Genomic DNA, 15,465 nt, shown 5'->3' with positions numbered 1-15,465 from the left:
TTCCTACTGCTGGGGAGGGGTATGGTTTAAATCTGACCTGCTTTCCCTTTTAAAAACAAATGTGTTCTTTCTCACTTCTTCCTCATCACCCTCCTCATCCTCTCCCTGCAGCTCCTTCCCCTGCAAATGACTGCTGGGAGGCCAAGGGGAGAAGGGGCAGGGCAGGCGATCGATCTTACCTTGGCTTCTGAAGTGGGCTCCAGGAAGCACAGGCGGTTCCCAAGGCCCTCGGCTGCCAGGCAGAACTTCCTTTGCTCCTTGTGAATGTTTGCGATGCACTGGAGAACCACCTCATCTTCCTGCCGAGAGAACAGAGGCACACATGTGAGTGATTGGGGCCACCTCCCCACGTGGAACCGGGTCCCCAAGTCACCTGGCTCTATCGTTATCAGGTACACCGAGAGGTACATGCTTTTGCACGGGATACAGAAAAGGAGAGCGTGCCATTCACACGGCAGTGCTGAGCACCTCCCCCGAGTCTGAGCTCTCAGCTCCGGGGTGGGGTCAGCGGGAGCGGGTTTGGGTACGTGGACATCTGCAGCATGAGCCTCACTGCGCGGACACGGGAAATGCGCACCGTCCAGGGGAGCAGAAAACTTCAACACGTGGACGGACACGAGAGTACATCTAAGCAATCTCTACGTAAACAACAGGAACAGGACAGTGAGATGTGACTGAGGGGAACAGAGACAACAGTAGAGGTCAGGCAGAGATAGGATCTGTGGAGGGAAAGTCCATTTGGCGTCAGGCTTGGATGAGGCAACAGCCGTGTTGTGGGGGGATGGGGGCGTATGTAGTGGGTAACGCATGTGCCAGGGATGACAGAAGGAAGCTGTGGATGGTGACAGGAAATGAGTCCTAGACATATGGGAAAGGAAGGCTGAGAGAAGCCCGGAGGATTCACATTGGGAGGAGGAGCTGAAGGTCAAGTGGAGGAACCACTCCGAATTCCTAAGGAGAGGGACCTCTCTCCCATACATCACTTTCAAAAGCAACCCTCTGGAAATTTCAGAGACCTTGTTTGAATGGCATTCCTCTCGTTGATGGTCCAGAAAGGAGGCCAACCTCTATTTACACTAACACGCTCCTCTCTCGCACAACCCTGCCTGAGGCTGAGAGGAAAGCATTTTCCTTACCATTCCTTCAATCTGTTCTCCTATACCCCACTCTCCCCACCATTTAACTTTACCTTTGGGTTTCAAACATCAAAACCGTTTGCAGGTATCGTTGAGTTAAAGGAATAATGAAATGAGGGCGAGTTGGCGCGTCCTCCTCAGCAAAGCTCTCCTGTTCCCCTGCCTCACCCCCACATCCCATGGTGTGAGTGTTTATCCCAGAGTATTGGACAGGCAGATTGAACAAAAATGGTTTTCCTTGAAAGGTGACCACTACATTCCTAGTCATATGGAACAATAAAATCCTTCCACCTGATGCGAAGATAAAGAGATTCAATAGTAAAAGATCCCCCCCAAAAAAGATGTCTGCTGGTATCCAGGGATTGGTCAGGGGCTATAGGAAAATGTGAGAAGTCACAAATCACAGACATATGAAAAGAAGATTGAGGAAAAAAAAATCCTCCACACTTTCACTAGCACGGAAATGTCACTGTTCATCATTAAATTGAATCAGTAATAAATTCAAAAGCCTCTGCTTATAGTGAAGTCAGGATTCGTGGTCTTCGTTTGAGACAGAATAAAACTCCAGAATAGCACCATACTCTCGAAATGTGGATTCAGTGAAATCTCTGCAGAGAATTGAAGTTTTCCCCCAGGGGAGGCTCCCCCCCACCCTGCTCCACTCCACTCCTGTGGTGACCAGAGGAAATCACAGCCTCCCAAAGGGCACAGGCAACAAGGGAGTTCTCTCAGTTGTCAGAATGACTGAGGGGCTCTATGTGCATGGCCAAAAGGGTCACGGGAGTTAAGTGGTTTGTACTGCAAGGGGCAGTTCTCCAAACACATAATTTTTCTGTCTAAAATGTCAAGAGGACCCCCTACTGAGGAATATTTAAGTATCTCTCACCTACACACAACTTGCCAGCAAAAACAAAAACAAAAAGAAACAGGCATTTAGAAATCACAGGAGTGTGTTACGGACCAGACTTTACAGAAACGGGTGAAAGTTGACAAAATTCTCTCCTCAGCTGGAGTTGAAGACACCTCTTTCCATGACCTCATTTCCCAGGCCCACTCCACTCCGAGGTGCCCACACCACCTTGGCTTGACCTTGCACCGGCTGCTCCTCTGTCCTCTGAAACGTAACCTGTCCTCTAATTCACACCTTCCTAAACCTAGGCTGCCCATCGGCTAATGTGATAAAGGGACCCGCCCTGGCTGACCAGATGTCTGAAGAGCAGCCCAGCACACACTTTCCCGGGTCCACCCTCTGGGCCACACACAGATGAGCCTGGGACTCTGAGCCAAGGCTCCCGTTCTCCAAACGCTTCCACGTTTTTGCCCATGCTGGCTGGGGCTGGATGCTCCGTGCTGACCTGGCTGCAGACAACACCTGGAGTGGCAGCGGTCTGCAAACCTTCAACAGACCGACATCTTGAGCTTTGAGTACTTGACGCTGTCATCTTTGCACCCAAGCTCCATGTGGAACCACAAGTCAACCCATCTCATCACTTCTCTCACTCGCTAGTGAACACAAGAACACAGAACACAAGTCCCTCCAGTTCACTCCCTTGTTCACTCATTCCTGTACTGATGGACATTTTCTTCTCCTGTTCCCTCTCTCCTTATGTCCCTTTGCTTTAAATCAAATCTGGGTCTTTCCAGGGGATACCATTTCCAAGGAACTCCCTGTACTTGGAGGCTGCAGATTCTTCCACATCTGGTAATTCCCCTCCCCAGAAGCTCGAGCACTCCTCCCAACCCTTGATGCCAAATTCAGATCATCACTTTCCTACTCAGGTGCAAAACTCTCTTATTTTGAGGTATGTGATAGCCAATCTCCACATCTTCTTGGGCAATCTATCAACATCCTAGTTAATTCTCCCACCATTTATCTGACTCTTAATGGCAATCAGAAAATCTAATCATTTTTGTGTGAATTCAACACACATTTATTGACTACCCTCCGATGATGAATCCTTCTGCCAGGATACTTCAGAGCACAGCAGGTTTTATGAGACAAGATCTATTAATACTGGAGTATTGGAGCTGACGGCTGAAAGACCAGCACATAGCCTTTGTCCCTGCAACTTGAGCCATTATATCAACTAACTTCATAGTTCATGTGGACAATCTTTCAGAATGAACACCTTGACTTGATTACTTCCACAGTTTTAGTAACACACACACTATGGTGAACATTCTCTGTCAAAATTTAGAACAATTCCTATTCTAAATCCAAAACTAGACGATCTTACTCAGAGCCAGACTATCTGGCTCTATGAACCCAGTCTTCTCTTTCTTGCTCTCTCATTCTCTTATGTTCATGGTTCTTGCTCTCCTTCACCAAGATTTCCAGTTCCCTGAGGGTGCTGCCATCTCTTCCTCTATGCCAGGAAGGAAAAGGAATTTTTGATAGAGAAAATAAAACAACTCTGCAGTTTTATCAACTTAAGGGATTTTTTTAATAATATGTTTTCAGCTTGTCTGAACTTTGTTTTCACTAGAACAGACCATAAAACCTTCCCTTTTTTGTAGGACTCACAGCAGATCCAACCCAGTCAATATCAAATCACCACCTCCCGCCATCTATAAGACCGAGACAAAATAAAGAGGAAGAAAGTGCTAGGTCAGAAGGCATAATAATCAGTAATTAGACTTTTTAGACCTAGTCTCTGTCCTTAAGGATGAGGGGTACACACGTCTTAAGTTCCTAGGAAATGATACCAAAGAGCACATAAGCGTTTCCTGATTTCTACCTAATACAACAGAAGGTCTCTGCCCACTCTCCCGGAAGTGAGTTCTCCCCTCTGCCTCATCTCTCCTCCATTCCTACTACCTTCCCATCTCCCAAGTAAGTCTCGTCTATCATACCTAATTTGTTCCTTCTTGAAACTCTTCTGTCCCTTTATTCAACTCTGTGTTCTTCTGACTTTCTAATGGATCCTTTCCATGTTCAATTTCTCCTGCTATCCCTACATATAGGGATTGCTCAAGGGTGATCTTCCCTTAGCAATCTCATCCATTCTTCAGGCTTCCAGTTTTATTCGGAGGAGTTCCTGGACCATCTGTACCTCCAACCTGGTGGTACTCTAAGGTTCCAAACCTCCACTTACTCCTGACCTTATCCGTACACTGATCAACACTGCAAACCAACATGTCCCAACGCACACAGATACACTTTTCAGTCTGCTCATCCTTTTATGGTCCCCATGTTTGCTAGTGACACATCCAACCTCTCAGCAACCCAAGCCCAAACATCATCATCTCCTGTGTCTGAGCCTTCTGTCCTGCTTGTCCTATAGCACACAGGCCAGAGAAAGAACAGACTGGAGGTCTAGAAACCAGGACAAGCTATTATGATGCTCAGAGCTTCTTTCTCTGGTCTGTCACCAGAGGCACAGCTCTGACCTTACCATTTTTCTGTTGAAAATCCATAATGACCTTCTCTCCACTGTCCACACAGCAAACAGAAATTCCTTGAACCAGCATCTGAGGACCTTCGCTGACTTTTTCCCCCCAACTTCTTCCCTGTAGAGTTTCTTTGCCTTGTCCACCCCTTCATGCTCTTACTCATACTATCTGATTCTAAAGCTGCCCTGATTTGCCTCGTTTTTCCATATGCATATATTATCTATCCTTCCAAGCTTAGTCCAAATACCACATTCCTTATGAAGCCTACGTAGTCTCTCCTCTGTCCAAATTTCCATAGCAATAGCACCATAATCTTGCATTACATTTGTTTACATACATGCTTTATCCCCAACTATGTATTTTTGAAATGGCTAACATTTGCTGATCTTTGTGATCACTGGGCTTTATGAATAATAACCCAGCTAAGTTTTACCCCAACGCTATGGTGTCAGTACTATTGCCACCTGCACTTGACACAGGAGGAGCCCCTGCACAGAGCAGTTCAGTAACTTGTGTACAGTCTCATGGTGGAGAGGCGTTGAGTCTGGTACCCAATCCAGGCAGTCTGCATCCATGCTCCCTCTCCCAGTGCTCTCAGCTGGCCTTGCACCCCTGAAGGCAGGATCCACATCTGGCTCACGTTTATACCTATCAGGATACTCACTAGCATAGTGTCTTATGCACATTATACACCCGGTTATAATTTATGGAATACGTGTGCTTTTTACCTGGTAACCCTAGTTAATACCAAACTCAGTGCAGAAAACTGCTTCCCCATCCAAGCTGGGAACATAATGTGTTTGGTAAAAGCATGTTGACTGATTGAGATACGGAATCAGATTTTAAAAAGAGGTTTGTCTGCTCTCACCCATGTAATAATAATTACCGTAGAAAAGGTCACTTTTCACTGATGAGTCAGAACTGAATAATCGCACGAGAACAGATGTTGACATAAAAAAGTAGAGAATAAGCAATAATAATGAGGCTTTGAAGTCCATTTCAGAAGTTTTTTGTTTCTGTTAATTATTATTGATAATAATATCAACTCTTCATTCCATACCACACTGCTGAGATATACCCCCTTGATTATTTAACATTAACAATAACACAATCATTTTAAGAATGAGGATACCAAGGATCAGAGGAATCAGGCAATTTTCATCAGGGAAAATTTAATGAACAGTCATTATGAGCCACCATATCACAGCGTCTCAATTTTGTCTTTACAACCACCCTGTAAGGTACATACTAATATCCTTTCCATTTGTAGATAAAGAGGTTGAAGCACAGAGAGGTTAATTAATTTGCCTAGCACCACACAGCATGTAAATAATAGATTCTGACCTTGAACCTTGAGACTCTCTGAATCAGGAGCCTGTCCTATGCACCATGATTGACCTTAGTAATAGGTCTGAATTCACATCTCCTTGACTTTAAGACCCACGATGATAGTGTTGATAAAAATAAATAACTCCTAGCCACCACACATGGCCATACAACATTGAAAAGTAACCAAATCACAGAGCACAATGCCAGAGAGAACAACCAGAGAGCTAAAAACCAAATAATAAACAAAATTTTTCTGCGTCCAAGGACAAACACTGGAAGGGGTGCACATCATTCCTAAACTTGTAAGAGAGGGGGAGGAATGATTACAATCCAAGGTCTATCATCTGTCAGCATCTCTCCAAGCTATGCGGTTCATAAGCGCCAGCTATTCCTGTCAAAGTTTCAGCTTGTGGTGGTGTTGAGTGATTGTCCCTGAACAAGGATATACAGGCTTTGGCTCTCTTGGCTTAGATTTCATATGATCACAGGTCATCTGACGAAGTCAAGTTCTTTCTACACTCCTCCAGCTGAAGGACCTTGAACTTGAAAATGAATGGCGCTTGCCTATTCTATCCCTACCGTTTCTGTCTTATACCCTGGGCCACCGGCCCAAGGGTCACAACAACCACGTTCAGAGTTCTGTGTTGATGTCTGGGGGCACCTTGGCTCCCCCTCTTCTCCCTGGGTCATCTGCAAAGAACCCTTTGGGATAAAACAAAATGGCCGACAGTCCTATTTAAGGGAGGTCATTAGGCAGCTGATGACAGCCCTATAGTTAGATCTGCACATCACCAGTACCAAGAAGCTCGTGAGTAGGGAGCGCGTGGGACAGAGTGCGGTCCAGCAGATTTCATTGTCCACATTTAAGTGCAGGCATTACTGCAGAGGAAAATCCATAACCATTTATTGCTTTAAAAAGGAAGATGTGTCCCAGACACTCATCTTGAACATCAGACACTATGTTAGGAAACGGATACAGTTACAGCTACCTGCTTAATATATGCAGACACGGGTGAGAGTGCTCATTGTCAGGCTTTACCCCAAGCATCTCTTAAGTGAAAAATAAGTGGGCTCTTGAGACGACGAGACTATCCCTCAATTATTTCACAAGGATTAATGGTACTGGTGGTCTACTGTATGTTCTAAATATCAACCATTCTGACTCTTTGCTTCTTAGATACTAAGCTCCTTGGAGGCAAAAGCCTCTCATTTCCCTGTGAATCCTCAGTGTTCTGCATAGTGCCTGGCAGAGTAGAAAAGCAGAAATATTTATGAGTTTAGTGAACAAATTATATACTTTGAAACAACTATTAACAAAAATGCTTATGCATAAAGACTGCATTTTTATGCAAAAATCTTCATTTTCTTACTTGAAGGGTCTGGAATGCCAACATGGAAATAGTGGGGATTATACAGAAGGGACTAGGATACCTTGCTTCCACAATGGCCCTATAAGACAAATATTTTTAATCCCATTTAAAAATTCTTGAAGCTAAAGGTTATAGACTGAGGGAGGCCGCCAGCTAGTTCAATGTCCAACTCACAGAAGCTGACGTTATATTGTGTCCCTAGAGACAACTTTTCTATAGTTTTTCTCTTCCTGTTGTCTGTTTTTGATGTGGTATGATTACAGCTTTGGAACTTCTCGTTGTTTTTCCAATCTCTCACAAATGAGATGGTTCCCATCTCTCGTTCCTTACTACTCACTGATAGTTGCAAAACGCGTAAAATGGAAATTTCAGGATCCCAAGAGATAAAGTTGGTATAGTTTATAACCCCTTCCTTCTTTGAAAACTTTCAGCATTTGGCTCATAGGGTAGACTTTCTTTTGGTTTTCCCCTCTATTCACTAGCAGATCCTTCTCAGTCTCCTTGGCTGGCATACCTTCCTCTTCTCCTCTCTGCTGCTCCCTGTTCTTTTGAGTTCTTTTCTTTATTGGCACTCTCCTCCTTCATTATCTCATTGCTTTCATGGCTTTAAAAACCACGTGTACATGAATGACTCTCACGTTTGTATCACCGGCTTCGGCTTCTCCCCTGAACTCCAGCTTTTATCTCTAGCTGCTTAGTATCTCCAAAATCTAACTCCTAATGGTCTCCCCCGAGAATCTTCCCAGAGACTTCTCTGTCTCAGGACATGGTAACACCTTCTTTAGGGTCTTAGACAATAAATAAATAAATTAATTAAAATAAAAACTGGAGTCCTATTGATTCCTTTCTTTCTCTCACGTCACATCCAAAGCAGCAACAAATCCTACCCATCCTGCCCTCTGAATGGATCCAGCCGGCCCACCATGCAGCTGCCTGCACCGTGGCTCAGGCAGCAGCTCTTGGCATGTTTCCCACTCCTACCTCTTCTCTCCACCTCTTCTCTCCCCCCACAGAGAAGCTTTTCAAACCTGAGATTGTCCCACTCTTCAAAACCTGCCAGGGGCTCTCTGTCTCCCTCAGGAAAAAGGCAGAATTCTTACTGTGGCCTGTGTGGTCCTAAAATTATGCCCATCTCCCAACAACCTCTCTTCTATCACCCTCTTGCTTGCTCAGTTTCAGCCACACTGACCTCCTCCTAAGAGCCCCAGTTTTTGAAGCGTGACTCTCCCTCACACCTTTGTGCTCGCTGCTCCCTTTGCTCAGAATGCTCCCCAGATGCCTGCGGGGCTCCCACCCTCACTTCCTTTAGGTGTCTGCTCCGTGTCTCCTCAGCAGAGGGGCCTTTCCGATTACCCAATGTATAATTACAACCTCATCCTCACTCAGTGTGGCCCATCTTGCTCAATTGGCTTTCTTTTCCAACTAGCACTTACCACCTAAGAATATACATATCTCTTAGTTCTCTCCATTAAAATGCAACTCTCCAGGGTGCCTGGGTGGCGGAGTCATTAAGCATCTGCCTTTGGCTGGGGGGCATGATCCCAGGGTCCTGAGATGGAGCCCCACATCGGGCTCCCTGCTCCCTGGGAGCCTGCTTCTTCCTCTCCCACTCCCCTCACCTGTGTTCCCTCTCTCACTGGCTGTCTCTCTGTCAAATAAATAAATAAAATCTTAAAAAAAAAAAAAGCAACTCTCCTAGATACGGTGTTTCTTAACCCTGCATCTCCAATGCCTGAAGTAAGTACCTGGTACATGGTAGGCGCTCCAACGGTCATTGAATGACAGACCAGTCATGTTATTTCCTACTAAATACAGTGCCCACAAAAACTTAAGAATTCATCACACTCTTCTATTGCTTTATGGAAAGTGACCAAACGGTCCTCATACTCAGCTGGAACTGCTTATGTCGGGAACTGACCAGCAGAAGGGGCGCCTGCAGCTTCCAGGGCCCCTTCTGCTCCAGCAACCAGAAGGTGTGTAACTTTGTAACTTCCCTCATTGCTGAGAAGGCAGAGTTTGGGGTGTGATTATAAAAACCATTCAGCATCACCCATGGCTTGGTCCCCTTGGAACTTGCAGAGAAGAGGGCAAAGGAGAAAGCTTTTCCCGACCTTGATTAGGGGGACAAGCAGGCACTAGGGTTTACACATGCATTTAATTCCCTCTCAGATCATGCTGCTATTAGACACGGAAGAATGCAGTGACCTGTGACACATTCTAGAAATAATGGGCAATTACTAAAACGTTTCCTATTCTCATAGGACAGAAAAATAATGATCGAGTTGGTACCAAGGGAATCTCTGGCTCCAAAGGAAGGTTCTCTATAAAATTTCGTTTGTAATGTTGGTATTTGGAATACTTCTCTCTCATCCAATGAGAACATACCAGGTGAGTGTATGCACTTCCCCCTTTGGTTTCTTTCTTCCTTACGCACATTGGTCAGGGTGAAGAATGAATGGGAAAAAGATGGAATACTAGAGCAAATCATGGTGTTCAGTGTCTAACCTAAGAGGTACAGCAGGGATCAGTAATACAGTTATGGCAGGAAAATGTAGGTCTCTGGATCCAACATTGATCTGAAACTAATTTTAAGAAGGGGATCTGACTAGGACACTTCAACCTCCCATGTTCACATTATAAATGCTGATGAATTTGCTCTGTGTCTCCATCTTGATGCGGTCTGAGCACTGTGACCTGAGAACCCTACAAAGAGCACCCAATTCTGTTTCTACCTCGGCACTATTGAGACTATGACGAATTGTGCGATGATAGCCACATTTTTATGTTATTAGATCCATTCTTTATTTTTAAGTCAATCTCCTTTGCTTTTATCATTGATTCTGGGATCTTTGGCTTCTGAAGTATAATATTTTCCCTGGGCCTTGCAATTCACCCATGACAGCCCACCCACTTGTAGGCAGATGTTCTAATAGGACCTCCAATGATGCAAGTGGGCCACAGTACCATCTGCTTTTGTTTCTTGGGACTAAACTAAGTATTGCAATTCTTTCCACTAGCATAACAGAGTGCCTCAGACAGGGTACTTTCTGGAATCTTCCCCTTTAAGATCTGTAGAAAAAGTAAACATAACTAAAATACCCAACATGAAGGACACAACCCAATACTCTGTGCGTATGCATAATCAATCCAATTTACTGACAGATGTTGTAAAATCCGAAAGCAACAATGCATCTAGCAATTTCCATACAAAATCTAATAGCTAGGGAACACTGTGCCTTTTTCAGAAAGGATGCTTGACAAAGTTAGTAGATTGTAATGAAATTTATGGGCTAACATTTAGATAGATAAGTCTTTGAAAATGGGTCACTTAAAAGCAAAAGAAGTGTTTTCGTAATTTAATTGTGCATAAAGCCCTATGAACTATCCAGGATTAGGGAAGGAAGGAAGGCAGGGAGGGAAAGAGGAAGGAAGGAAGGGGGAATAAAACCAAGAAAAAATGAACGCATCCATTTCTTCCAGCTCCATGCAGAATTAAGTCATACGTTCGTTCAAGAACTATTTGTGTGACTCCTGGTGTGTGAGACTCTGTTTCCTGGCCTGGGGTATGGTGGTGAGCAAGACAGGCCATGCACCTGCCCTCCTGGAGTTCCCATTCTAATTGGATGGCATCCTGTAGAATACAGGGATGCAAATGGGTTTTGGGCGACAGTGGTTTAGACAGGATATAATCCAGGACCAGAAGAATCTGAGTCAGAGACGAGAACCCAGGGCTGCTGGAGCTACTTCTCTATTTTTTCTGACACTGTTTCTGTCCCAGGATTAGCTCCTGTGTATGTTTCTATCAGAAACCTGACTTTTCTGCATTTTAACTCTTGGATTTCTTATCTAAATCCCTCTTACCAGAATTTTCTGCTCAGAGGGCAGCGACTACATCCTGCTCGTCTCCATCTTGTTTGTGTTACATCCCTAATACCTACCACATGGAGCAAACATGTCACAAATTTGTTGAATGAAAATAATGAAGGTTAAGACAAACAGTGGATCAAAATGTTGGGTCAAATCTGAGTACAAAGCTGTAGACCAGGGGCACCTGGGTGGCTCAGTTCGTTGGGCGTCTGACTCTTGGTTTTGGCTGCGGTCATGATCTCGGGGTGGTTGGACTGAACCACCAGGCATCCAGCTCCACGCTTAGTGCGGAGTCTGCTTGGGATTTCATCTCCCTCTGCCCTTCCCCCAGCGCACATGTTCTCTCTAATAAATAAATAAATAAATAAAATCTACGGGAGGGGGTGGGGGGATGGGCTAGCCCAGTGAAGGGTATTAAGGAGGGCACATATCGCATGGTGCACTGGGTGTTATACGCAAACAATGAATCATGGAACACTACATCAAAAACTAATGATGTCCTGTATGGTGACTAACATAACGAATGAATGAATGAATAAAATCTTAAAAAAAAAAAAAAAGCTGTAGACCAAGAGTACCTGAGAGGATTCAAAACCAGATGCCATCAGAAATATGCCCACACTTATTTAGTCAATTAATCTATGTCAAAAAGGCAAGAATACACAATGGGGAAAAGACAGTCTTTTCTATAAATGATGCTGGGAAAACTGGACGATTTTCTTACATCATATACAAAAATAAACCCAATGAGATCTGAAACCATAACACTGGTAGCAAACATAGGCAGCAGGGGCGCCTGGGTGACTCAGTTGGTGAAGCATCTGTCTTCAGCTCAGTTCGTGGTCCCAGGGTCCTGGGATAGAGCCCTGCAGTGGGCTCCTTTCTCAGTGGGGAGCCTATTTCTCCCTCTTCCCCCTGCTCCCTCTGCTTGTGCTCTCTGTAAAGTGGATAAGCAAAAATCTTAAAAAACAAAACAAAACAAACCATAGGCAGTAATTTTTTGACATCAGCCTTAGCAACATTTTTCTAGATATATCTCCTCAGGCAAAGGAAACAAAGGCAAAAATAAACTGTTGGGACTACACCAAAATAAAAAGCTTTTGCACAGCAAAGAAAGCCATCAACAAAATTAAAAAGGCAGCTACTGAGTGGGAGAAGATATTTGCAAGTGATATAGCCATTAAAAGGTTAATATCCAAAGTATGTGAAGAACTTATACAACTCAACACCAAAAAACAAATAATCAAATTTAAAAATAGGCAGATAACCTGAACAGATATTTTCCCAAAGACATCCAGATGGCCAACAGACACATGAAAGGATGCTCAACAGCACTCATCACCAGGGAGATGCAAATCAAAACCACAATGAGAGATCACCTTACACCTGTCAGAATGATGAGAATGAGAAAGAGAAGAAATAACAAGTGTTGGTGAGGATGTGGAGGAAAAAGGAACCGTCATGCACTGTTGATAGGAAGGTAAACCGGTTCGGTCACTGTGGAAAACAGAATGGAGGCTCCTCAAAAAACTAAAAATAGAATACCATACGGTATTCCACTACGGGGTATTTACCCAAAGAGAACAAAAACACTGACTTTGAAAAATATACGCACCCGTATGTGCATTGCTGCACTATGTACAACAGCCAAGACATGCAAGCAGCCCAAGTGTCCATCGATAGAGGAATAAAAGAAGTTGTGGCATATCTACACAACGGAGTATTATCGGCCATCAAAGAGAAGGAAATCCTGCCAGTTGCAATGACGTGGATGAACTAGAGGGTATTATGCTAAGTGAAGCAAGTCAGAGAAAGACAAAGACCGTATGATTTTGCTCATATGCAAAACCTAAAAAACCACAAATGAACAAAGAAACCAATAAAAAACCAGACTTTTAAATACAGAGAAAAATTGGTGGTTGTCAGAGGGCAGGTGGGGGGGGGCACTGGTTTCAGCACTTCATACCTCATATAAGCCTAAAAAATCTCTGGTTATCAGCCTGCCCATTCCACAGGTATAGACACTGAGGCTAAGGCTCAGATGTGTTAAGTGACTGCTCAGAAACAGGTGGCTATTCCTTTTGTTCATCTGTTCTTCACTCATTTATGAGGTGTTCATTGTTATGGCCTATTTTACATGCCCTGCACTGCCAGGTCCCAGGAATACAAAAATACATCAAAGCTAGTACACAGGGACTTCAATCCAGTCCTGTAGGTCTCCAAAACCCAAGTTCTTTTCACTGTACTAAGGCTCCTTGGTGAAGAAAGCATTTCAGTAGCTTCCTAATTGACACCATTCCTGCTTACTGATGCTGCTTTTTCAATTTCTCACCTTATCGGGGCTGGATGCTACAGTGGAAGGCTTTAATTGAAGGGGCAGTTCCTCTTTCTTAAATAAAATACAAATAACCAATTTTTTCTGGATCTTATGTCAAGTGAAAACACGACTTCAAGTCCCAAGCCCACTCTCTCCGTCCGCCTTGCACTAACTGCCACCCCTACCCCACCCCCGAACACTACCACACTGCTGCCCCCAAGCCCTACCATAAAAATTCTCAGGTCTACGATATCCTAGGAACAGGCTTAGAAAATGCAGTGTCAGGGCACCTGGGTGGCACAGCGGTTAAGCGTCTGCCTTCGGCTCAGGGCATGATCCCGGCGTTATGGGATCGAGCCCCACATCAGGCTCCTCCGCTATGAGCCTGCTTCTTCCTCTCCCACTAGCCCTGCTTGTGTTCCCTCTCTCACTGGCTGTCTCTATCTTTGTCAAATAAATAAATAAAATCTTTAAAAAAAAAAAAAAAAGAAAATGCAGTGTCGTCCCCAGAGTTCTCAGCCAAACCAAAATCTAATGAAAACCCAATAAAATTAAAAGCATATACGATAGGGTTGTTCAATCTATTTGAGACTGATTGCTTGATTCTTCTGTTACAGAGACTAGAATTTATTCCATATACCTCAGATGAAAAAAAAATCCATACTGGCTCCCCCCCCCCAATACAGTAATGTCTGGCTCTGAATCCTTACAATAATTTCAATCCCGGTCCTCTTTAAAGAAGTTTTCCCCTTCACAGGTCTGTATAATAATCTGAGGAGATTTATACAGTCCATAAAATTTGGAGTAAAGCAGCTGGTTTTCATCCCATTGAGACCACTGCCAACAAGCTCACTCCCCAAGCCTGCGTGGTCCACTTGCTGGCAGCTATCTACTACTTTTTACCCTTCTTAGCCACAGAGACTGTGGTCCCGAAGTCTTGGTGCTTCAGGTCTAGCATCTTGACCCTCATCACCCTACCACCTCCTGGGTGAGAGTAAATGGGCAGGGTTGCAGGTCTCTGCTGCCTCTGAAGCCACCCCCACCCCCCATGCCCTTCCCTGCACCCTCCGAAGTGAGACTTCCCTAGGTTTGGTCTCTCAGCCTCACCCTGTCCAGCCTCAGGGCCCATCCCCCACTAGGACCACCCAGACTTTCACGTCCAGGAGACTTTGGGAAGTAAGTCTCAGATCACCTCAGGGCAAAAGGAAGCCCCAGATCTCCAAGACCCAAAGTTCTGCTTTACTTGGTGAGAAAGAAAAGGAGATAACTAACTCATTTTTATGTTATGTTTTTTCCTTGGATTTCTCTCATTCTGAGTCGTCTGCAGGAAGAAAATCTAACTCTGCTGTAAAGTGGTGGGGCTCAACCACATGGGACATGAGAATCACCAGGAGCCCTTTTAAAGCATACTGATGCCTGAGTCCCACCCCATTCCAAATGATGGGAAGCTCTAGGGAAGGGTGCTGGGTGCAGGTGCTGAAGGTCTCTCCGCGTGACTGAGGCACACTGAGGGTCTGAGGGTGGAGAAGCTCCACAGACTCTGGGCAGAGGGGATGGCAGGGGGAGCCAGAGGAGGCTGGCAGATACTCTGACACAGGGATGGAATCACAGGAGAAAATAAGTGAGTTTGGGATATGACAGAAGGAAATTAAGTGGGGGAAAGATCCGGTATTGGGGTTCTCATTTTCTTTTAATCAAGGATCCAAACGCTAGGTCACTGTCGATCCAAGACCCTCCCAATCACCAAAGGCTACCATCTGTGGGCCCCCCATTAGGTGTGTTCCTCTAGAACATGGCAGGATTCCTTTCTTCTCTAGGCATTTGTAATACTGCCTCATGGGAGTTCTCCCTCGGGCAACAGGGACTAGAACAATCTGTCAGCTACAAGAGAATCACCAGGAAAAAATATCCCACTTCTCCAAAACTAGGGAATCTGAGAAATTTAAAATGGAAAACTAGCCAACCAACTAGCAAGTAGTTATGGAATATTTTCAATCTACTTGGCACTGTCTATGTTATAGATACTTATGTGTCCTTCCTTTCCTTTCCCCAG

General features: G+C 44.6%; 1 protein-coding gene across 1 annotated transcript in view; it reads right to left on the bottom strand.

The window, feature by feature from the left end:
* Nucleotides 1-15,465, bottom strand: part of RYR3 (ryanodine receptor 3) — a 541,796-nt gene that overhangs the window by 366,522 nt on the left and 159,809 nt on the right. Inside the window, exon 2 of the mRNA XM_034661206.1 lies at nucleotides 180-299. Coding sequence (XP_034517097.1) covers nucleotides 180-299 — 120 coding nt within the window. The remainder of the gene's footprint in view (nucleotides 1-179; nucleotides 300-15,465) is intronic.

The sequence above is a fragment of the Ailuropoda melanoleuca genome, chromosome 5 (genome assembly GCF_002007445.2).
Source record: "Ailuropoda melanoleuca isolate Jingjing chromosome 5, ASM200744v2, whole genome shotgun sequence".
Lineage (NCBI taxonomy): Eukaryota > Metazoa > Chordata > Mammalia > Carnivora > Ursidae > Ailuropoda > Ailuropoda melanoleuca.
The sequence above is the reverse complement of the archived record's forward strand: the minus strand, read 5'-3'. Positions and strand labels throughout refer to the sequence as shown.